The 25,088-nt window shown below is 40.1% G+C and overlaps 2 protein-coding genes across 3 annotated transcripts; both read right to left on the bottom strand.

Annotated features, from left to right (window-relative positions):
* Nucleotides 1-7,001: 7,001 nt before the first annotated feature.
* LOC119916616 (gap junction delta-3 protein-like) lies at nucleotides 7,002-10,436 on the bottom strand. Its single transcript, XM_038736675.1, has 2 exons — nucleotides 10,291-10,436; nucleotides 7,002-9,968 (listed from the first exon to the last, which is right to left on the bottom strand). Exon 2 carries the CDS (start codon nucleotides 9,797-9,799, stop codon nucleotides 8,936-8,938), a length of 864 nt encoding a protein of 287 aa, XP_038592603.1. The 5' UTR covers nucleotides 9,800-9,968; nucleotides 10,291-10,436; the 3' UTR covers nucleotides 7,002-8,935.
* A 701-nt stretch (nucleotides 10,437-11,137) lies between these two features.
* Nucleotides 11,138-23,963, bottom strand: top2a (DNA topoisomerase II alpha). 2 transcript variants are annotated; one of them, XM_038735932.1, is made up of 35 exons: nucleotides 23,807-23,963; nucleotides 22,315-22,461; nucleotides 21,981-22,071; nucleotides 21,802-21,865; nucleotides 21,486-21,631; nucleotides 21,062-21,159; nucleotides 20,761-20,973; nucleotides 20,421-20,594; nucleotides 19,969-20,070; nucleotides 19,685-19,822; nucleotides 19,459-19,597; nucleotides 19,182-19,339; nucleotides 18,847-18,972; nucleotides 18,528-18,638; nucleotides 17,996-18,101; nucleotides 17,744-17,853; nucleotides 17,498-17,590; nucleotides 17,283-17,397; nucleotides 17,056-17,177; nucleotides 16,573-16,721; nucleotides 16,218-16,449; nucleotides 15,982-16,116; nucleotides 15,642-15,842; nucleotides 15,318-15,513; nucleotides 15,095-15,186; nucleotides 14,851-15,000; nucleotides 14,667-14,750; nucleotides 14,231-14,437; nucleotides 13,949-14,063; nucleotides 13,068-13,232; nucleotides 12,486-12,666; nucleotides 12,343-12,398; nucleotides 12,130-12,249; nucleotides 11,598-11,830; nucleotides 11,138-11,478 (listed from the first exon to the last, which is right to left on the bottom strand). In XM_038735932.1, exons 1-35 carry the CDS (start codon nucleotides 23,822-23,824, stop codon nucleotides 11,323-11,325), a joined length of 4,743 nt encoding a protein of 1,580 aa, XP_038591860.1. In that variant the 5' UTR covers nucleotides 23,825-23,963; the 3' UTR covers nucleotides 11,138-11,322. The 2 variants fall into 2 exon arrangements, with proteins under 2 accessions (XP_038591860.1, XP_038591861.1); XM_038735933.1 differs by having other exon boundaries at nucleotides 13,068-13,229.
* Nucleotides 23,964-25,088: the final 1,125 nt, after the last annotated feature.

The raw sequence follows: 25,088 nt of genomic DNA, 5'->3' as shown, positions 1-25,088 counted from the left end.
TGGCAAGGGGAAGAGAGAGAGGGTACAGATGGATGGGTGAGGAGGAGGAGGAGATAGAGTGGTGAGGTGTGATGTGCGGTGACCCATGCTCTTCGGTGACGACATAAACTTGGCGGCACGCTTCAGCAGCTTTGGCGAGGAGAGAGATATAAGCTGTCGTTGGCCACCAGCTCTGTGGCTGGCTGTGTGGCAGGCCAGAGGTCAGCAAGTACACACAGAAATGCATAAGGCATCATCAGCGCTACAGAGGGTCATAAAGGTCACAGTTACATAACTGGCTCTGAATATCTAATACAGTAGTACATTTACAGACAATATATTCATAAAAGGTTTGTTGTGTGTTATCGCTAAAAGTGCACATTGACAGAGACATTCACACTAATTGCATTCTGGTGTTTGTGGTGTAATTTCTTTGCATTGGGTTCTGAAAGGAAAAGTTCAACATTTGGGAAATACGCTTATTCGCTATGCTAACCTTAGCTTAGCTTAGCATAAAGATCAGAAAGGGTGAAACAGCTAGCATTGTTCTGTTCAAAGGTAGCAAAATCTGCCTACCAGCAGCACTAAAGCTCACTAAACAAATGAGATATGATTTGTTTATTTGTGCTGGAACTTGGACTTTTGTCAGCCAAGCTAGCAGTTTCACCCTGTTTCCAGTCTTTTTGCAGAGGTAAGCAAACCAGAAGCTGGCTGTAGCCTCATACTGTATAGACATTATGTGACATGACATTATGAGTGCTATTGCTCTTTTCACCCAACTCAGAGTGGAAAAAATAATTAGCATATTTCCTATAACATTAAACTATTCTTTTAATCTGAACATTCTCCAGACAGTGCTAGAATATCGACAGGAAAGTGCCCCCAGGCGCGAGACCATAAGGATGCTCCAAAGTCCCCAAGGCTACTGTCTGGGAATTGATTTGTGGTCATTTAATCAATTGTTTTCTTCGGCAATATGCATCACTAAAACACAATATAAATTATACTGCTTTAAATGCAATAACTGATTTTATCGCTATTTGGGGCAGCAGAAACAAGTTGTGAAAAAAACCCATTGACATTTCATCACCTTTTAAGTTGATATTTCTATATTACCTTTTTTATTTACACATTTTTTTTATAAAGCTCAGTAAAGCCAAGGGGAGCTGCAGATTCAATTTTGTTATTCAATAAGATTCAGATTCAGATTAATTTTTTATTGTCCTCAGTGGAGGAAATTTGTTTTCACAGTCTGTACAAAGAGCATGTCCACACATCTACACACATAACACAGGAGTGACATCTTTAACTTGTCTGTGAGTTTAAGGCTCTTATAGCGCAGGGTACAAAATTTTTCCCAAAGCGTGCCTTTTTGTAGAGCAGCTGTCTGGATGTTTGGCCAGAGGGAGAAGGGTGAAGCACGAGTTGAGATGGTAGCTGGGATTTTATACTATGGCACTTGCTCTACGAGCAATGGCAGTATTAATGAGGACTGGCAGGTTGGGAGTGGGAAGAAATTCAATAACTAAAATAAAAATATTTATTGTAGTATATACTTTAAGGTGGTCCCTAAATCTTTACCTGAGCCATTTCTTTGTGGTAGTGTGGCATTATGTTTAACAACTCCAACAACTCCTTCCAAGAAAACTTTCTCTTCTGAACTCCCTCCCATCTCTTTCACTTCCTTTGCTTTGTTTGACAAACAGCCTTTGCTCACCTTGCTGCCTGCTCAACCACAAGACTTGACTTTGCCTGCTGTGGAGCTGCTGACGGGGTTCCAGGATGCCTTTTTCCATAGAGCCATTTGTTGCTAAAGTACCTGGGGTGACCTAGGCATTTTTTAGCTGCACTCCTCCCACCACACACCGTGATGTTCAGATGATGACCTCCATGGCCATGATGTTGACTGGCGAGGAGATGGTGTGTCCTGCCATGATGCCTACTTCCAGACGTTACCATGGAGGTACTATATCAATCCCTGTTGTTTTCTTTTAACTAAAATAAATGGGTACTTACCATGTGTACTATCGCAGGAAATTGTGTCTATTTTTCCCAACCATTAGTCACATATTAAACAGTTATTTCCAGGAAATTTCCTTGCAAAATTTTGAGAAATTACATTATATTAAAACGTGCCCTTTCACATTTTTAATTTTTGTTTTCAAAGTCTTTAAGCCCCTTTTTGGATGGAGTAGATCCTTAGCTCTAAGAAAAAATGTGCCATGCCATCTCAGGCTATCTTATTTTTTTTATTTTTTTCACATAATCAACTTGCATATAAGTGTGTTTCGTTAACCCTGTTACCGACATATAAGTTTCTGTTTGAAAAGGTTTTACATCCATATCTAGAACAAATATGACATGCTATGAAAGATGAGACACCATTTGGTACAATAAGAGTGATTGTGAAGTGGGAATATTAACTAGTTTACTTATATCCATAGATGAATACATTCATTTACAATTAATACTGTCACAACATATTCTGTTTTAAGAAAAAGTTATGAAAACTACATAATAATTTCCCAATTTCTTTGAGTGTATTACTGGTCTCTTCTACTTAACTTATACCATGTGTTGAATTCACAATTTTATTTTCATTTTTTAAAATTATATTAGAATATTATACAAGTAACAGGGTTGACAACAGTTACCATATTGGTTATACTGCTTGTTTAAGTTACAGTCATGGGTGTAATGGAGTATTAATGGGATAGTCATAAACTTTTAATTCAACATAACTAATTAGAGTATTTCGGAGACAGATTTGTTGAGAGGTTTTAGCCTTTACTGATGTAACTGTGAATCAATTGTTTAATTAAGTACTTTGCAAATAAATGTGAAAAATGAAATTGTTTGGCCTGTGGGTACATCAAAATATACTTTTCTTAGCCAAGAAGGGTTGAATCGAGGGCAACTAGACTTGGTTGAAGAAGCTTGAAGATTTTTCACCTCTCATCCAAGGGGCATCTTCAGTTCTAAATGACTGGTGGGGAGTTCCAGGCATTTTACCTCTAAGGGGTCGTAATCAAAATCATTGATACTAATTAGTGGTTGGTGATCCTGGCTATTATAACAATGGTCGTTGGGGTCCATGGTGTCAACTGAGGCGTGTAAACAATAGTCTTTCGAATTGTCACAAAGCCAAATATGACCGGTTGTTCAATCTTCTAGGAACATATGAAAAGACAGCATTATATATGGGGGATAAGTGGTGTCATATATCCTCCTCTGTTGAGAGATGGTTTATCTATTCTGGTGTAAATATCCTCCTTTACTCCTCTTTCAAACCATTTGTCTTAAGAACAACAACATACGAGTATACAGGACACCCACACACACAGACCAGTACTTAATACTACCACTAACCACTGGAGCATAAGCAAGGAGTTGTCAAAGCTCTGCACCACCGAGATGATAATGTACCAACAAGTGCCCAGGCCCCAGAGAAGGAGCACAGAAAACCTGAAGGATGCGCTTAATTGTGGATACTCTAACTGGACCCTTGTGAAAACAGCTACAAAATCCAGGAAGAACTCTAAAACTGTGGTTGGTGAAGAAAAGAAGGAAAAATGCAACATTGTCATTCCATACATGTCAGGAGTATCAGAGAAATCCACATCCCTGTGTTTTTCAAACCAAGCAACACACTAAGATAGAAACTGGTCCACATGAAAGACCCCACCCCCAAACACAAGAAAAGCAACATAGCGTATGCTGTCCAATGCAGTTTGGAATGCACAGATTTGTATATTGGGAAAACCAAACAAGTTTTATTCAAACACATGACTCAACACAGGAAGGGTAACTCCTCAGTTTAAGACTCAGCAGTTTACCCAAACCTGGAGAATAAGGAACACTCTTTTGAAGACAAAAGATAGAGAGGACAGATAGTTTGAAAGAGTTTGATAGAGTAGTGAAGGAGGCTTTCTACTTCAAAGTAGAGAAACCATCTCTCAAGAAAGGAGGATGTCTACCAAACTTATCCCCTACATATGATGTTGTCCTTCATCTCTTTGCCAGGAGATTGTTTGAGTGAAAGTTGTTTACATTTGGCCTCAACTGACAGACTGACTTCTTCAACCAAGTCCAGTTGCCCTCGATTAATGCATCTTGGGTAAGAAAAGTATATTTTCAAGTACAGTGTGATGAAAATTTCATGTTAGACTCACTGATATGATAAATTCCAGGACAAAACACAAAAGCATATACCTTTGTCAACCCTGTTACCCTGAAATAGTAACATGTACATGTATATTTAAAATTTCCAACAAATTACTTTTTAACATATGTTTTTGTGGTAACAGGGTTGACACAAAGAGACATTATTTAACTCAAAAAAGATCCATTAAAGGAGTTGAAAATTACTTGTCTTTTATCATAAACTTCATAAAATGGCAGATGATGTCACTTCCTCGAAATTATGCAGCTTTTGGAACAGTCCATTAGCTTTGAAGGGGTGTTTTCATTAAAAGTAACAGGGTTGACAACAACATGGGGACCTGACTAAATTGTTGTTTTTTGCAATATTTCACACATATTAAGAATAAAACCCATTCATGAGTAATGAAACAACATTTGAGGCTTTATACAGGTTAAAGTTTTTGTATGATAGTTTGACTTTTTTGGTCTCAATAGCTAGAAGTAGTAGAAAAATAATTTTGAGGGACAGGCCATTTTCAAAATTTCTGCAAGATGCTTTGCACAGAAATGTGATTAAAATCTTTTAAAAACAAAAGAAACAGAAATTAATTTCCTCTTATAATATGAGACATATTATGGAAACTAAATTATAAAATATTTTATTTGTTTTATGGTTTATTAAGATTTACAGAGCTTTTTTTCAGAGGGACACAAAATGGCACATTTTATAATGTATAATGACCCACCTATAAAAATGAGGTTGTTTTTCATCTCAGAATGTCAGTCAGGTTACAGGGACTGGAATCAACATTATTGTGTCAAAACAACATTAAGTTGTCAAAACACAGGCCAGTAAACAAGAAGCTTGATTTGCTAAGAACTGGGCACTGTGCCATAAATAAACCAAATGAAAGAGTAATGCAACAGAGTAAGCTGTCAATACCGTGTTTGGAGCAAAGAAAGCTAACTCTAGGAGTGATGTTACTTGAATCTCCCCTTGAAAAAGAAAGCTTCTTTTCAAGTGTTGTCGCCTCCATGACTTTGCAGTTTTTGAGAGGCTCAGAGACACTCCATGTGAAGTTGTCAGTCAGCCAGGTGTGTACTCAGGGACACAGGTAGAGCACAGGGAGCCCCTTAAGTGTCTCATTCAAGGTGGAGGGAGAAAGGAAGCTAGGGTGGAGGTGGGGGGCAGAGAAAGATGTTATCACTTCCATCTCCTCCTCCGTGTTGGTGTGAAGGGAGTCGCTGAAAACAGATGACCTACATTTTCTGTGAGGCAGACTCCAACAGCGAGGCCTCCCCGGATTCAGAAAAGACAGAGTGAAGTATGGAAAGGCACAGAAAGAAAGAAAAAAAGAGAGTCTGAGGAAGAGGTATAGAAAGATAGAAACAGGCAGACTTCCAGTTTGACAAGGCAGACATGAAAAGGTAGAGATGCAGGCAGACAAAAGGAAACGGGGAAAGTTTTGACGGTAATCCTCTTCGACTCTTCCTTCCTTCCCTCTCGAGTGGTTATATAAAACACATCTAAAATTCTGTTCCATGCACATCAAAGAGCCTGCACCGCTTTGCAATCTGCATATATGATGCGTCCAGGGAACAGCAGGAGCGGTGTGTGTATGTGTGTTTCTGGGAGGAATGTTTGAGTCAAAAATAAGCTTCTTTGTAGAATGTTTAGATTACTTTGTGGTTAGATGAGCCACTTGGATCTGTGACTGCAGTCTTCAAACCACATTTTCTTCATTTGAGCGTGCTCTCACAGCAAACACAGCAATGATCATTAGAAACAAATAACTAGTTAATTCAATTGACATGGAGTTATAAGCTATTTCAAGGTGGAATTGCTGAGTGAGACATTGTAATGTTTCAGTCTGAACTGAGGTAATGTACATGAATTAACATAGGAAAAAAATAATCCGACCCTGACTTGGAAGTGTGGATGTTGTCACTGAAGTAATTTGGCAGCAAATTAAGTCATCTAAGTGAAGAGGAGAGCTTAAACAGTCATGGTTTTCTGTTCCATTGCTGCCACCTAGTGTTGACAAAATGCACGTACAACAAGGAGGCTTCTAGTATCAAATGCATTAACTAAAGTAACAATAAGCGTAAACTTATTTTTGAGATGAAGAGAACTTTAATATTTATGTTCAGAAGGTGAAGAGGCAGCTTTGATTAGAATCCCTCACGCAACCCGAGTACTTTACGACACAATTTAGAGCAGAGTGGCACCACAGTGTAATCCCTGCAGAGACACTTGATGATGAACGAATACCAACAATAGCATGTTCAACATCTGTTGATGTTTACAGTAGCCATTGCATAACACCAGAGGTGGGGAGAGTAGCCAAAAATGGTATTCAATTAAAAGTACTGTTATTTTGCAAAAACAAGTACTCAAGTTGAAGTAAAAAAGTAAAAAAAACTTAAATATACAATCATATCTAATATTTATAATAATAAACAACAACACTGGACCTTGTGAAGCAGCAGAAGGAAACAAAAGTTTAAAAAAAAGTAAGTACAAAAGTATCTATATCCATATATAAAGGTCACTCAGCAAGGAAGAAACCACTGCTCCAAAACTGCAATAAAAAAAGCCAGGCTGCAGTTTGCACATGGGAACAACCTTGCTTTTTCTAGAATTGTCCTCTGATCTGATGAAACAAAAATCTAGCTGTTTGGCCATAATGACCATCGTTATGTTTGGAGGAAAAAGGTTGAAGCTTGCAAGACAAAGGACCCCATCCTAACAGTGAAGCAAGGGGCTGGAAGCATAATGTTGTGGGTGTGCTTTGCTGCAAGAGGGATTGGTACGCTTTACAAAATAGATTGCATCATGAGGAAGGACCTCAACCAAGAAGTTAAAGCTTCGGTGCAAATCAGAATCAGAAATACTTTATTGATCCCCGAGGGGAAATTCTTTGTTACAAATTGCTCACTTGCATGCCAAGGTATAAGGAATACAAATAATAATAAAAAGTAGGTAAGTAGAAAATATAACAAAATATAAAAATCTAAATGTAAAGGAGTGTGCATATGTACAGTATTTTACAGTATGATAAATTGTAGTATTGATATAAATACTGAGTACTGGTAGGGTTGATGTGGAATAGATATAATCCTTGAAAACTACGGTATTGAAATTGGTCTTTCAAATAGACAGTGACCCCACGGATACTTCCAAAGTTTTGTCCAAATCAGAAAATCATCAAAAACAAAACAAAAGCAGGTTTTGGAGTGGCCATCACAAAGCCCTGAACTCAATCCATCTGAAAATTTGTGGGCAGAACTGAAAAAGCGTGTGAGCAAGTAAGGCCCACAAAGTTGACTGAGCTACACCAGTTCTGTCAGGAAGAGTGAGGAAAAGTCCATCAACTTATTGTGAGAAGCTGGTAGAAGGCTGCCACATACACAAAAGCTGAAATAAATAATTCTCTCTACTGTTTTTCTGACATTTCACATTCTTAAAATAAAGTAGTGATCCTCACTGACTTGAGAAAGGGAATGCTTATTGGAAATAAATGTTAAGAAATGTGAAAAACTGATTTTAAATGTATTTGGCTAAGGTGTGTGTAAACATCTGACTTCAAGAGTCAAGCTCAGCAGCTTGCACAAGAAGGAATTTGAAAAATGCCACGTAGCTCGTTTCATTAGAAACATACTGTATGACCGGCAGGCCTATTTACAATGTGCACTTTAAAAAATAAGCATGACAAGCAGAACAATCTTTTACTGAAATGCCAACAAGAAAAGCCTAGCTTAGTAAAAAGTAAAAAATCAAGATGAAACATCATTGATCTCACAAAAGGTTCAGAAATAAGCTCAGCTTTTCATCCATTCATTCATGGTCATGTGACAGTGGAAGAAAAACCCCAGCAACCAGTCCTGCTTCCAGCTGCTCTTAGTGTACACCTTTTAATTATAGTCCCTTTAATAAAGCATCCTTTCTAATGGGTTTGTAAATTATAACTTTTAATGACATTATTAATGGTATAGAATTAATTTACTTATGCTTTATAGATCGGTTATGAGCCATTGACAGGAACAACTTTTGGTTTGCAAAATTATGAAAACCCCCTTTCGCCAGTGTCTATCACTTCTTTTGGGTAAAAATGCAATTATAAATACAATAAATTAATGATTAATTAAGTTTTTAGTAAATGGAGGTTTGGTTTGGCCCATATTCTCTGCAGCCCTTTACCAGAAGGTTAATAATGTGGTATTGGGTGCTGGTAAGCAGATTCCTTCAGCTTCGGACACGGTCAGGCCAGCTGTTTCCACCTGTTTCAAGTCTTTGTGCTAAGCTAAGTGATAGCTGGTAATAGCATTCTAGAGACATGATATGAGAGTAATCTTGAGCTTTCAGGAAGAAAGCAAATCTGGAACTGGAACAACACAGAGTGCACTAAATGTTGTTTTAAGGTGTTTTTTTCCATGATGGAGGGTGTGGCACACAGGGGTGTACAATCAGTTCTCTTTGAAACAAAGATGCAATCAGTGTATCAAGTCTGCTCCAAAAGCCCCCTCCCCAAACTGTTTGTACTGTAATGATTCATCAGACCAAACAAGTCAACAGTGCATCCGCCCCATCAAAGCCATCAGCCTTGTCTTGTCTTTACTCATTTCCTGATCTTCTGATTGTCTCCCAAGCATTTCCTTAAGACTATCCCTTCATTAAAACTCCTTCACTCATTAATATGTCACGACATGAGTAATTTCCTTAAAACCATGACACAGCATACAGGAATTACTAAGATTGTTATAACATTTAGATGAAAATGAGTGATTACAGCATGTTTGAATCAAGGTGCTCTCACACCACGTGTGTCCTGCTGCCCAAAGACCTGCCGCCCTTGTGCTTGTGGCCGACGCTGGAGACCTTCCTGTTTGCGCTGCTCCTCAGCGATCCTCCCTTCAGCCTCACACTGCTGGATGTGTTCTCTGACACCGTCCTTCCTCTGGGTTTCTCCTCTGCCACAACTCTCTCATGCTTGAAGTTGTGGAGGTTCTCGCAGACGCAGGAGTGTTCTGGTGTGAAGGGTTTCCTTGAACAAAACCACTTAAAGGAGCTGTAGAGAAGCTCCGCACAGCTGGAAATCGCTGCTATCACCCCTACAATGAAGTAGAAGCAGAGGAAGACTGTTTTCTCTGCAGGGCGGGAGGTGAAGCAGTCCACTGTGTAGGGGCAAGGAAAGCGGCTGCAGGGGAACTGGGCCTCCACCTTGAAGCCGTAGAGCAGCCACTGGCCCACTAGAAAGCCAACTTCTGCCGCTAGGCGAAAAGCCACATTTATAAGGTAAAGCCTTCTGAAACGTATGTCTTCTCTGTAGTCCTGGCTGCATATCTGGCTGAATTTGGAGCCGCTGTTGCTCTTGTTATGGTGATGCATTGCATACATGAGAAAAAGCAGTGAAGGTGTGGCGATGAGGACAATGTGAAAAACCCAGAATCTGTACTGGGAGATAGGGAAGGCCTGGTCGTAGCAGACCTGTTTGCAGCCCGGCTGGAGGGTGTTGCAGGCAAACTCCTCTTGCTCATCCTCAAACAGGTCACTGGCTACAGTTCCCAGGATCAGTATCCTGAAGACAAGCATGAGTAAGAGCCAGAAACGACCAAGCATTGGCGAGTGGGCTTGGAGGTTATCAAAGAGTCCCCCGAGAAAGCTCCATTCACCCATGATTGCAGCAGCGACTTGGTTATGGCTCCTTGAAAGTGTGGAGAGTTATCCTCCTGTCTGTCTCAGAGCAAATGCCCTCTCTGGTTAAGAAAAGAAACTAAAACGTATCTCCAACTCATGACTCATTGTGACATGCCTAAAGTGGTGATAGGGTTCATGTTCAAGTGACCTGAAACAACAAGTAAAACATGATTGTACAATCTGCTATAACAGCAATTCCAGGAACACTGGCCTATATTAAACCCCAACGTATTTCTCTTTCTGTTTTACTTAACAATTGATCTTAAAGAGATCGTAAGAAATTTTCCATACAATTGAACTTCATTTTAAAAAGGCACAACAGTTATGAATACAGCCCCGACCAGCTGCAAGCTGCTACTGGTGAAAGTACACTGGCTGGTTGAGCAGCTTGCCGGTATGAAACTGTACTGTGACAGCATTTCAGACAAGCTAGTGACAAGATGCCAAGAGATTCAGCCTAAAGTATTTACCTAGTACTGCTTTCTTCTTTGTCTTCGCCCACACACATATGTCCTGAGATAAACCAAAGGAAGGTTTAAACAGATAAAAAAAAAAAAAAACTGGGTCCAATCAAAATGTCGTGCTCATGTCCATACAGACTTCTATTCTTCTCACTCTCTCTGCAAATGGCTCATGCCCTAGGTTTGCCGGTGCTTATAATTGAGAGGGCGGCAACAGTTTAGGAAATTCCTGCCCAGACAGAAGCACTGTTTACCCAAGAAAGGCAAAGTCTTGATGAGCGTTTCAAAGAACTTCCTAAATGGCAGGAAGGATCCATTTTAAGCTGTACAACTAGTTTTCCTGATTACATGGACAACATGATAACAACTTGCATAAAGCACCCTGATTAATTGTACATGCAATGTACAAAGCTAATCTGTCTAAACCCTCTAGATGTAGTATCACGAAGTAACTTACCCATCCAAGTTTTCCCAGTGACCTATTCCCCATTTCACCACAGTATATCTAGCACCTGTGTGGCTGATGCTCCTCTGTCCTTTAACAGGTCATGTGAATAGTCCTACTGAGAAGCTGACTTTTACGACGAAAAGACCACAGATTTCACAGGAAGTAAGCACAAAAGCAATGCTATGATGCAACTCACAATTCCAAACACACTGCACAATCACTACAATCAAGTTAACTTTATTTTTCAAAATATAAAATGAACAGCCATTGAAATATTTACAAGACAAGACAAAACATACAAGTGGACAGGTATAATCAAGATCCAGGCAATGATGCATCTAAAAGATTTTTTTTCCTCCAACAGGGTGAGAATTTTTTTTTTTTTTTTTTAACAATGAATACAATTTCTTTTTAAATTTATTTTAGGACTAGTTTTAAGGTCCATCTAAACCACAAGTGTAAATGTAACCTTGCTTCAAGTGATAAAAGTGAAGCCAGATTAATCACAAGGCACAAACTTTTTCTATAACTTACTAAAAAAACCTGCCTTTAAAATCTAAGAAAAATTACCACGGAGACTTTGAGACAATGATTTAAAAGTCTTCATCTGACTCGGAGTCCAGGTTGTAGGTTACAGGTTTCCGGGCACGTGAGGGTTTGTCCCGCGGGGCCACTGCTACAGGAGCTGCTGCTTCTTCTTGGTCTGAAACCTGGAAGCTGTCATCATCATCGAGCCACTTCTTGGTTTTCTACAATAAATATTCAGATATTTAAAACAAAGGTAATAGTGACTTACAAAAAAATTACGCATCATGCTCCATTAACCCCTAAAATATTTCTGAAATGAGAGTTCAGTGTAAAAACTGACCTTGCTACCGGCAGTTGTTTTGGCCTTGAGGCGTGACATGAGGTCATCTGAGCCGCTGTCTGATTCGTCGCTGACAGCCTGTTTCCTCTTGAGAATGGGCTTCGACTTTGCAACTGGAGCTTTAGCTTCACTTTCAGAGTCACTAGAATCAAATGAAGGCACCTTCTTGGCAGCCTTGTTGGAGGAAGGTTTGGGTTTAGTAAGAGCATCCAGGATGGATGGCTGCTTTACGTCTGTGAGAAACGAGGACGAAAAAGAGATCACGGTAACTATGCAGATTAGGGAATCATTTCTTTTCACCATTGTGCACTTGTGTCTAATCTACGTGTGCTTACAAGAATTGTGTTCAACTATTGTTACAATGTAGCTTTTGTAATTGTTACTACTGATTTGTACAATTTAATGATATAAATTTTTAAAAAAGCAATATAACAACTTTCAAACTTTAACCATGCATCTGCTCTTCAGTTTCTCTAAAATATAAACCACACTGAGCTGTCCCCAGTTAGGCTCAACAGGCCTGTCTTGATACCTGCAGCCTTTTTCTTGGACGCAGCTGGTTTCCTTGCAGCAACAGCTTTCTTGGGTGCCGCCTCTTTGGTTTTACGTTGAACAGGAGCCTTGGATGCAGGCACCTGATCATCCGACTGAGCTGCAAAGAACCACAGAGAGCAAATAACTAAACCGATGCTTGGCCCAACATTTCTCAAGCTCATCACAAAAATTCTCCCATGAAAATACTTACAGCTTGACTTGGATTCAGCTTGTTGTGTCGCCGATTTGCTCTTTGCCGCTTTCTTCCTGCAGAGGGATGATGGAATTTGAGTGTGAAAAGGCCTTGATTTTAAAGATGCTTTAAAATGAAGTTATCTGTTGTCTCATACTCACTTGGGTTCTGGAGCTTTGGGAGGCGGGACTGGAGAGTCCAAATCACTGTCGGCCATGGTGCTGGGCTCTGGGGCAAAGCTGGTGTCATCATCGCTGATAACAGCTTTCCGTTTTGGAGCATCCTTCTTTCCCCAATCATCAAATTCATTTTCACTGTCGGACATGCTATACTTCACCGCAGCTTAACAAACAGGCAAAAGAAGGGTGTGATTTAGCAATGCTGTTACGTATTGTAGGGTGGCGGCTGTTGCTTTTTTTTATTAGAAAGAAGAGTTTGTTTTGCTAGAATCCTCCCATAACAGATGACTAAGCAAACAGCTGATACAAAGATCGGGTATGGGTGAATTAAGATAAGAGCTAATTAGCCTCAGGAAATGCGCTGTATCAAGAGTCTTAATTCAAAATCCCAAACATTTCTGGGGAGATTAAATTTTGTGACAGTCTGGGTGAGGGAAGAGCTTAGAACAGCAATCTGCATTTGTATGTATGAGCAGTCTTTTCAGAGGACAATACAAGGGAAACATTACTATTGACACACTGCTCTAATTATCAGTGATGATCACGATCCTCTAGTAGATTCACCTTTAGTTTTGCGTTCAGCCCGCTCCCTGGGGGCAACCACTTCCTCTGCCTCCACCTCACCGTCTGACACGTCATCAGATTCATTGTCTGACCAGGGATTCTTCTTCGGTTTCTTGGCAACAGGCTTGAACTGAAGAGTGCTCTGCTTGCCGGTCTTTGATGCTGCTGCAGAGAAGTGTGTGCGTCAGTTATCATTGTGCTTAATTACAGTAGGTCTAGATACAGTATTTAAAAAACTATATAATTTACTGTAACCCATTGCTTATAAAAGGTAAAGGTTTTTGGTAATTTTTGTTCTTTTTAATACTGGTGCAGTCCGTTACTAGTGTCCAATCAACCAGCAGAAGTCACGCTAGGTATGTATACATTATATAAATTTTTGAGCTCAAGTAGTATGGCACTTCACCAGAGTCCATTTGTAATTATGATGGAGGTGTGATGCAATTGCTGCGGTAAAATTCAGAAACAGTGTGTAGCCATCATGATATTATGTAGCAACATATCTTATCTCTGAAGTACAAAATCTTTTACTGAACAGGTGGTATAGTTTGAAATATATAAACAAAATCTATACTTTGGCTTTTAAAGGTTATATTACTAAAGAGCCGTTGGTTATTGGTTGCTCCATTGAAAAGGACACTACATTTGTTGATGTAGACAGAATGGTAGTATTCTTAAGGTAAGTATGCTTAAAATGATTTAGAATGAAATTAGAATGATGGCTAGATTGTACTGCACTTTTTGCTCATTTGAATGAAACGTATGAGACATGAATTAAATTATACATCATAGAAATAATAACACTAATCAAAACAATACTCCAAAAATCAACTCAAAAGAGGTCAATGTATCACTATCATTATTAAAGCAGCCATTCTCACCCTTTGCCTGAGTTTTAGTTTTCTTGCTCAGTCGTGCAGCCAAGCCAGCCTCCTCATTTGGCTCTGCATTCTCAGCATCTTCTCCAAATTCCATCTTCATCACTACATCCTCACTCTAAAATGAGAAGTCAGGTCAAGCAAAATGTACCAAGAATTGTGAGAAAGATGCAGATATAAGACCTGACAGCTGACAACTGAGTAAACAGTTAACAAAATAATAATGTAGTTCAGGGCACACTATTACTTGTCAATTGTCATTTATTTAAATTTGAAAAGACATACCTTGATTTTCTTGCCCCTCTTGCCTTCTCCTTTCTTAAGATCAGCCTTCCTGTTAGCTTCAGCTTTCATGGTGCTGGTAACGCGTGGGACAACACGGCGACCCTGCGGTGTGGGCAGAGTCTCCTGCTTCACCTTCACCACTTTTCCTTTCCCAGTCCCCTTTTTAACAGGCATGTTGGCGTTCTCCTTCTCCTTTGCCTCAATATTCTGAGCACAAGGAGGAACAAGATTAGAAGATTATTCAGCAGGGGAACATTGGACAGTGGTAGCTCTGAATGTCAGAGTTTCCACGGTCTTGGATCAAGTCACAATATGCAAGCGTCCTCATATGGGATTGGCAATAGGACTGTCAACTAGGCAAGTTATATTGCCAATCCCTTTCTAAAAATATGGTGCACATACTGTAAAGTGTAGAAAAAGTATAAAAAGCCAATACCTCCAGTTCCTCTGAGAAAGCAGCAAGATCTTCCCTCCACAGGTCTGCAGGAGCCTTCTTCTTCAGGGTGTTCAGCTCTGTCATCTATAGAACAGCAGTTGGGTCAGAAATGTTTACACGAGATAGAAAGTTTCGAATTATGTGTCAGCCTTCTGCAAGATTGCAGCATAGCTAAACATCGTACCTTAGCATCCCTCTGTTTGCACAGCTCATCTTTCTTCTCTTTGGTCAAGTACCACATGGGCATGCTCAGCAGGTAGTTGTAGTCTGGCCCGCTGGTGTCCTCATTCTCTGTTCCTTCCTCCTCCCCTTCATCCTCTATCTCCTCCTCATTCTAAGAACATGAACACAAATATATGTTATTTGCTCAGTTGGAGGCTGATTATCGCATTCCTCATAAATGTAACTGAAAGCCACTGGATCCCTACCTTCTCTTGAGCCTCTTTCCAAGCCTTGACTGGGTCAGAGTCGTAGCCCATCTGCTGCAGCATGCGAATCAGTTCCTTCTTCGGCTTGTTCTCTTCAAGTAGATGGGACAGTATTAGTACATTTAATCAAGGGAATTTAAAACACATTCTAGGTTGGCACAACAATGGCAAAAATGATCATCTAAATTGTGACTGCAAATTGCAGCAATTACAAGCTACTAACCAATGACCAAGGTGCCCTGGATTTTCTCCAGGATGAAGCGAGCCTGGTTGGTGAGTTTAGCACTCTCTGCCCCCAGCATGCCAACCAACCAGTCTTTTCTCAGCAAATAGTACTTCATCCTCAACTCAAAGAAGTCCTTAAGAATATCCTGCACGGACTCATACTTTTTCAGGCTGCCTACGTGGTCAAACAGAACCTTAAAGGGGGAAGAAAAAGAAAAAAACATTAGGTTGTGGGTTTGAACAGTTTTAACTTTTCAGAAATGCATGAGCTTTTATTGTAAGGTACAAGAAAAATTCCTCTGCTGTCGCAGGTATCCATTACCATAGAATTGCAGGTGAGGGGGCTCTGAAGTTTGAAGACTTTGTGGAGGCCAGCAGCCTCAGCCTCATTCAGCTTCTCTGGTGTCATCTTGACCACAAAGCGCACAGTGGTGTCAGTGTGGTATTCCTTGTAGTCTGTGATCAGAGGAGGGACCTTCTCTGTGCCATTCAACATTGGCTCCAGCACGTTCTCCTTGTAGGTCTAGACCACAGAGAGTGATGTGAAATGATATATCAAATTAATTATAAAAAGGTATCCAAGTCTGTTAAAAACATCAACCGTAATGATTGAAAATCCTGAATAAATCCCTAAGAGGAAAGACAAAGCTTTAGTGACTAACCTGTGTCCAGGTTTTGACAGGCAATTCAGATATCTCAATGGTGGTGGAATCAATGATGGCCACCTCTCCACTGTTTATGTACTGGTTGTCCATCACATGCTCAATTGTGCCTTTAAAGCCTTTGTAGTTTGGAAACTATGGGAGAGAGAGAAAAAAACAAACAAAAAACACTCATCTGATTTGGACACTAGAAAACACAACAACAGGAAGCAGCAACAGTCATTTGCTGTCCTCACCATAGGCAGAGGTTCTTCACCATTGAGCATCCGGTGGATGTTGCTGATGATCTCTCGTATGTTGTAGTTGGGGATCTTGCTGGCCCATCCTGTGCCGATACCTTCAGCCCCGTTCACCAGCACAGTGGGGATGATGGGCATGTACCACTCCGGCTCTACGCGCTGGTTGTCGTCATAGTTGTACTTGAGCAGGTTGTCATCCACAGATGGGAAAACAAGGCGGGCCAGAGGGCTGGAAGGTCAGAATGTTGGGAGAAAGTTTTGATCATGAAATCTATTCCCCTACAAAGTTGTCAAATGTGTGCAGCAGGCCTAAAGCTTCAGATTATTTGAAGTTTGTAAGGAGGCTGCTGACCTGAGCATAGTGAAGATGTATCGAGGGCTGGCAGAGTCCTTGCCACCATGCAGCCTGGTTCCAAACTGACCCAGAGGCTGCAACAGGTTCATGTTGTTGCTTCCCACAAAGTTCTGAGCCAAACCGACAATGGTCATCATCAGAGAGACCTGAAAAATAAAAAGCATTGAGGAGATCAAATCAAAAGTATTGAAAACTGCTAAATATAGCTGGTGTTGCTTACCAGCACTATTTCATTAATTAATTAGATAGAAGTGTTATGAATCGGGCCATGTCTTGCAGAAGACTAGGCTTAATAAGAACCAAGAACTCTTCCCCCCCCATTTATAAATGCTACAATTGGGAGCAATCTAACATGAAACAAAGAGGCAACTATAGAAACTGAAAAGATAAACAGAGAAAGCTTCTTAGCAAGTTTACAAAAAATAAACAAAATAGTCAGCATTGTAATTAAATTTTGGAGAAAGTGAAATGTCATGTCACCTCTCCATGGTGGTAAGCTGACATCTCAGCCACAGAGCCAGCCAACTGGGCCACCTTCACCTCCCGCTTGTCATTCCTCTTGAAGCAACAGAACAGCACCTTCCTCTGGCCTGGTTTCAGACCTGATATACACGCAAATACAGACGCACATTAGAGTACTCTCACTCCTTACAAACCAGTGTTTAAGTTACGAATGTGCTCTTGGTGATCATAATCATTTCACACACCGTCCACCAGGCAGGGGATTGACCTCTCGTTGTCAGAGTTGGAGAAAAGTACCAGCTCCTTGTTGACAAAGTCGTTGTAGGAGAGGGACTTGGTGGCCTGACCATACAGGTAGTCCTGATGAAGAGACAGTAAAAGATGCAGTGAAACCTAACAGAAACCAGGAAAAAAAGGGAAAAAAAGAATGCACATAGTTCACTAATTGTTGGGATGTTACCTCAGGCAGGTTGTGCTCCCTACGCTGGCGCCTGTTGATCATGAAGTTGGTTAGCCACACTTTCCGCTCTTCCACTTTCTTCTTGCTAAAGGCCTGGGCAAAACAAAGAAAGATGCAAGAATCAGATATAAATATTCCTAAATACTGGTTATATCCCACCCAGAAAGTCTGAGAAAACTTAATATATCCTGTAATGGATTTACACCATGGCAAAGCAATTAGCCAAACAGACGGGTAAAATCTTACAAGGGTGATAGCTTCATCATCTTCAGGTCCAGCGTACTTGAATGGGATACGGTGTCTCTGCATATCAGAGAAGTACTCCTTGGCTTCCTGTGATGTGCTGGTTCCCAAACCTGGATGGACGAAGGCCAGAAAAAGAAGAGAGCCTATTAGGTCCGGCATTATAATGACACAAGACTACAACCATGACACTGGCCAGGTATGAAGGGTTGCTTACTTTTCATCTTTACTACCACACAGGGGTTTATCACAAACCTTTGTAGTATTTTATTTTCCAAGATTTGTGGTTGGACTGGCTTTCCTTCCATGCATTGAATTCAGGGATACTGTAGAAAGACAGCTGAGTTTTCTTGTGAGACACCTGTAGAGAGAGAAATACAAGTCCACAATCACTTCATGTCTTCTCACCTTATCATTTAAACGGTTAACATGTATGAAAAAAAAGAAGGCAGAATATAAACAGAGGAAGCATGAACTGTGATTTTTATATAAATGCTAGAATTGTTCAGAAATTGTTCACAACATTCTGTGTGATCTGGGGTTTTGACACCAGATGGCAGTGTTGTTGCAAATTCAGACAGACTACTTAGACAGTTTGGACCTCCATCAGTGCTAGAAATCATCGTTGTTTCACTTCTTTTGTTATATCCCCAAATCATTTAGCTATATTCCATAATTTTCCAGGTAACTACATGAACTGAAAAGTACAAGCCCCACCAACAGTGGGACTTGTCTGCCCAAATATCCTGTGGTTTCAAGTGTGAGACTTTTGTGTAAGACTACGTACCTTGATGATGGGGGTGATAAACTCTTCCAGGAAGTTGTGGCGCAGCAACGACGGCCAGTTATGGTGGATAAAGTTGATCAGCAGGCCCTTAATGTGAGATCCATCTTGATCCTGTCGCAATCACAGGAATACAGTAGAATACAGTAGAATTCAGTCATATTAATATAAAGAAAGCTGGTCTTTCACATGTGGCATTACACCCACAATGAAGTGGGTGACAACCTTGAAAAGCAGAGTTTAAAATGATGAATACAAACTGGATACATAAAAGCAAAGTATAACCGATGAGAATAAGGACCAAATGAAACTGCTGGCACACCTGATCTGTCATGATCATGATCTTGCCATAGCGCAGACTCTTGAGGGATTCTGGATCGCTGTAATTCTTCTTGTACTGAAGACCGAGGATCTTAATGATGTTGTTGATTTCAGCGTTCTCCATAATCTGATGAGGAAGACCAAACCATTTTACTGTCAGCTGCTAAACAACACTACAGAGAGATGTTGCTAACTATGGTTCTCTGATTGAACCCATTGTTCTGTTTAGAAACTGTTTATGCATACAAAACAATACAAATCTCCTGGCACCTGCCAGAGACACATATGCATACGCTGCCATCTAATGACTATGAGCAAACTGCTGTTGGGCCTAACCTGTTTAAGTGACGCCTCCCGGACATTGAGCATTTTTCCTCTGAGAGGGAAGACACCATAGCGGTCCCTTCCGACCACTCCCAGCCCAGACACAGCAAGTGTCTTGGCTGAGTCTCCCTCAGTAAGGATCAGTGTGCAGCCAATGGAGTTCTTCCCACCTGCCGGAGAATGGTTAATAATGGTTAATGGTTACTGCTGTATGAGATGGTCGCCACTCATTTGTTTCCTCACGAGGCCCAGCTGCATTAAAAAACAGAGAAAGTGTGGTATACAACACCTGCATCATTGGCATCGTCCAGTTTAGGCACCCCTTTGATTTTGGTGTGTTTAACAGCTGAGCATTTCTTGTTGAGCTGGGTCTGAGCCTTGAACTTCACCCAGTTCATGATACTTTCCACAATCCCACAGGATGTGGCCTATGGAGAACAGAAAATGAAGAATTAGTGAAACCTGAATGATTATACTTCTGAGGGTAGGAGTTCGGAATGTTTTTTCATTAGCACCTGTTTAATGAACTTGTCACTGAGAGGACAAGTGGACCCAAAGGTCTTCTGCTGCAGGGTCATGTTCTCTTTGGTCTGCGAGTCAAAGGTGGGGTTCTCAATCAGGCAATTGACAAACAGCCACATGTGGTTCTTCACCTGGATAGAGAGGGAGTGGAGCATTCACAGATATGTGTTTTGCTAACAGAGAACATTTGGAATATTTTCCACTCAGCTGCTCCAGCAACTATGACAAAATATAATCACACAATTTTAGATCTGAGGTTACAAAATGATGACTGTACCTGGAAAGGCTTGATGGCCACCCCAGCTTTATTCTTCTTCTTCACCACTTCAATGAGCTTGCCAACCACCTGGTCAGCCACATAGTCAATGTGCCTCCCTCCCTGAGGTCCAGAGGACAAACACAAGATCCCATTTATAGAATAAATGTCATAAGTCTTAATCATAGTGACACAAAGTGACTGGGAGAGCTGCCAAACTTGTACTTAGCTGCCAAAAGAACATGCTATACTAGTTCAGTCAGCCTTTAAATGCTTCAAAGCTGAAGATGAAAATTTAAACAGGTCTGACAAAATTAGATTAAAATTGGCGTCTTCATTCCAACAGACTACTTAAAAAAAATGTAATAATTAGTTTGGCATGGAGGTCACAACCCACGCTCGCTCACTCACTCTGTTACACACAGTATATACACTAAATGCACTACAATAGATCTAATTCACTAGGACATTACCTTGGTCGTAGCAATACTGTTGACAAAGCTGACTTGCTGAAAACCTCTCTCGCTCATGGTGAGGCAAACCTCCCAGCGGTCGTTGACAATCTCATGGATCACGGTGAGGGTATTGCCAGTCTCGTCCACTTTGTCCTTCACATACATGTCCACGTAGCTACGGAAACCTGTAATCTGGAATAAAAGAGAGGTAGTATTAGTCTTAATCACAGTATTTACTCTATAGGCTAATGCAATAATCAGTAAAAAAAAAAAACTTAATAGGTAAGCAGTTAAAAATGGTAGAAACATAGTGTCTGATAAGTGAGAGACCGAAAAGTTAAACAGCAAGGTAACTCACTGGCAGCTTCTTTCCATTGAAGAACACACGGACACCCTTGGAGGCTCCAGCAATGTCGTAGGCCCTCCTGGTCATCAGAGCCACTGTGTCTTTGTCCAGGATGCTCATCTTGAACTTGGGCAGATCTGGCCTGAAGGTGATGCAAGTGTATTCCTCTCCGTCAAAGGGTTTGATGTTAGCATCCCCTGTCCTGCCCATGTTGTCGTACCAAGTCTGTGGAAAACATTAGACATACTGTAAAATAATATTTTCACCGTACAAGTTACAGTTACAAGAAAATGTGGTTCAGCCTCCCTCCTACCTGCTTGAATGTCTTCTTTGACTCTTTACAGGAAGTCTCCACACTGAACTTTTTGCTGAAGATGTTGCAAAGTTTAGCACCATATCCATTGCGTCCACCTAAGAACAAGTAATGATATGAAGATGTACTAGAAAAGTGACAGTCTACTGATAAAACACCAAACATGGCTGTAGCTTTTTATACAAAACCCTAGAAGTGACTTTAAATTGCTAATGGAAGTAGGCAACATTATGATGGGAGTGCATCACATGCCTAGATCTCAGCTAATTTCAATGGTGAGAAAAATGTTAGCAGAACCAATAGCAAAGATGGCCAGAAATAGAGAAAAACAGCTCAAACAGCATTTCCTTTAAATACAGCAATCAATATATTGTTATGCACTGTAATGAAAACAAACAAGTCTTCAGAATTCACTCAATCTCACCAGTGACTTTCTTCTCGTCATCATCATAGTTACTGGAGGTGAGGAGCTGTCCGAAGATGAGAGCAGGCACATAGACCTTCTCCACCTTGTGCTCCACCACAGGAATACCCTTCCCATTATTCCATACACTGATGGTGTTGTTTTCACTGAAAGGAAAAACATACACACACATTTCTTCATGTGCTTCTGTGATACCAAGGAGCGCAGCTGAGCTGCATGTGACTGTAGGCTATTTGACAACTTACAAGCAAAGGGACGCTGGATAACAAGACATTTTGAGAGCTTCATAGGTCATGCAGTATTATATATTACTCACACATCAATGTTGACCTTGATGCAGGACATGCTCTTGTCCCTCTGCTTATTATCAGCTGCATTTACTTTAGAGAGAATTAAAAAAATAAATAGCTTCAGTATATTAGGCCCGCTATGGGATGGCCAATATTTTGTCTATTTACATTATACACCATCTATAATTATGAGCTAGCTACTCACCAAGGATCTCATCAAAAATCTTGTAAAGCCCAGGCACAAACGTCACATCACGGCAGTTCAGTCCAACATCCTCATCATACACCCACATTTGCTAAGGAAAGATGTCAACTAGTGAAAACAAAGATCACATGTACATTTGTATAATATGAACCATTCATGCTTTGTTCTCCAATAAACATACTGCAACTGTGCAGTGAGAGCAAAATTCTTCAGCAAATATCTAAAATGGTCCATCTTCACATTAGCTCCTTTGAGATTTACCCAAGAACTTAAATCAATGTAAGTTCATTAGCGAAGCCATCAATTTCAAATTCACTGCTGTGTGACTTCTTACTTGGGTGACAGGCTCTACAGAGCCTATGTAGGAGTCCGGTCGAAGCAAAATGTGCTCCAACTGCGTCTTCTTCTGATAGATCCTCTCTACTGACAGCCGCTTCGGATCTTTCTTTGTCTTTTCCACCGGCTTGTTTTCAAAGTAGGTCTGTTGAGAATGAGGGTTCTCTTGTGTGAGATTTTTCATGCACTGCAGTCATGACTGCTGCAAGGGTTCGACCTGTGTTACAGGTCATCTTCATACAACAACCAACAAAAATAATTTCAATTTATTTATTTAAAAAAGAGACAGTGCACATTAATGACCGCCAATGATGTAATTATGCCAGATTTAGCCAGAAGGCTATTTTTCATCTGTAGTCCCTGGTCAGTCCAAGTCAATATAAAACAGACAACATAATAAAAACAATAAAGTAGTACAACATTACACCACAATATCCAAAACAGTCATTATATTACAGTATACAGGTCATGAACTGGTTACCAAAGTGAATCATACTGTAATCTGCACAAGATGCTATACTTATGTTATTAAACTGCTGTTTATGTAGTAAAGTGCTATTCAAGGCTTTAAGTGCCATTCCATGCAATTAAGTCCAATTAATTGGCATTAATTAATATCTGCAGTGCCACTTGCTCAAACAGCCTGACATTGTTGGAATTACTTGAATCTTGAGTTTTAATGTAGCCAAAACAAAACCTCAAGACAACTTGGTGAAGATAACTTACTGTCTACTTAAAACATTTTTAATCAGTCAGTACAGAGTCTACTGAACACACTCACTGGAAGTTGCTGGGATATGATTTTTATTGTGTTGCTGAATGGCAGAGGTTTACGGGTTGCAGCAACTTTTTATTTATAAAAAGACAAACGCAGTCCTTTACCTCTTCAATGTGAGGTCACATTTCCACCAGTTTTTAAAATGAAACAATAATTTATGCTAGTCTAGTTGTTACACGCTTTAGATTTTTAAATTTAAATAAATAACATAAGTCATATTTTGAGTGAAGTTCCCAGGGTATCCCAGATTAAACTAACGTTACAGCATGAGCTTAGCTTGATTCAAAATGAATGCAACATTAACGTTAGTAACTGTGGTCTGTTGTGAGATGGGTAACGCCATTTCTTAAGTGGCAACAGTGAAGTATCGTGTTAGCCAGATGGTTACGGTTCGGGACAATAACAATAAATTTATTGGTCTAACTTTTCACATTTGCTGTTGTGCCATGTGTATGGACGGCGAGTTATTATGTTGCTGATAGGGTCACGTCGAACATTGTTGTTTTATTGACTAGTGGATTTTACATAATGCATGTCGGCGTTTTAACATCACGCACCATTACTTAAAGATTGTTAACGATAATTAGGCGAATGTTAATACCCTAAACTATACTGGCTAACGTTAGCTAACTTTAACCGTTGCTAAGTTTCACTGTAGCTAATACTAGCACTAACGTTTACGGCAAATAGCAAATAACGTTAGCTAAGTTACCTTCAGTGGTTCAGCCATTCTTCTTATTTGTACTGCAAAGCCCTGGTGCTTGCAATAACTTATAAACTTCGTGTGTAACTAATGCTAGCTAACCAACTCCCACCTAATAATAACTGCTGCCTAGCTGCACTAAATTGTATCGTCGCTGAGTGAATGAAGACCCCAGTTTGAAAATTCAAAACTTGGAGGAAACCTCTCGCGCCAGCTAAATTGACCAATCAAGCGAAGGGCCCTCTGACGTTCTCACCAATGAGAAACGTAAAACAGTCTTTTGTCAAGTAAAGAACCAATCACCGATGGGTAAAGAGGCATGAGCCCGCCCATGTTGTGTCTGATTGGCACTCACCTTCCCAAGACAGAAAATAAAATAGATGCTTGAAAATAGATTTACAGTAGAAGCAATACGTGTATTAATCATTGACACACAATCATCTAAAACCGGGAAAAGACATGAAAAGTGGACCGAATAATTTTGTCATTGGTCTTCATAAAAACTGAACAATTAACATAACATCTTTTTAACTTTTGATTAATTCATTCACAAATTAGTGATTATTTGTCATCATGGTTCAAAGCCCAGTTCCTATGGGCTTACCACACACCATAGATGTTTTGTAATTTGTACAATTAACCTACAAAGGAGGAGGGCAATACAAGGAATTATCTTACAAAAAGTAATCAAATTAACATTCAAGATTCACAATAACAGCCACTATTATTACCTGCATAGGTCTATATACACACAGCTAATACATAGGCCTAGTGAATAGTTTATTTATAGAGAGGTCACTGAGTATATGAACAGTGATATGTTTTTTTGCAGTATGCTGCACTGCAGCACACTGCAAAGAAAGAGAAATTAAAGTGCTGAGCTGTGGGTGTGGAGGTGATTATTGGGTAAACAGTGTGGGAATTGTCGCCCATATTACCCTTGGGGGATATTTGTAAAAAGGGCTACAATTTCCACACAGCTTACTGTTACCATTGATGTAAACACCATTAAACCTGCAAGTCAGCACTTTAACCTCATATGCTTTGTTTCATTTGCTCACTGTACATAGACAGTGTATGGTGACATGGCTTAAAAACAAATTCAGGTCATCATCAAATGATTGACTAGATTGTCCCTCATGAAATAATTTAAAAGACATTAAGACAAAATTGATCCTTTTTTTATTCTTTACATCCAGAAAATTTGACCATGAACTATGGGTTTTTATCGCAAAGAGAGAGATGAATTTGAATAGTGCCCAAAGAGATCCTTGACCTTTTATCAAGAGTA

Source organism: Micropterus salmoides, unplaced genomic scaffold, assembly GCF_014851395.1.
Source record: "Micropterus salmoides isolate LMB-PRFRI ecotype aquatic unplaced genomic scaffold, ASM1485139v1 Ms_hic_scaffold_21, whole genome shotgun sequence".
NCBI lineage: Eukaryota > Metazoa > Chordata > Actinopteri > Centrarchiformes > Centrarchidae > Micropterus > Micropterus salmoides.
The sequence above is the reverse complement of the archived record's forward strand: the minus strand, read 5'-3'. Positions and strand labels throughout refer to the sequence as shown.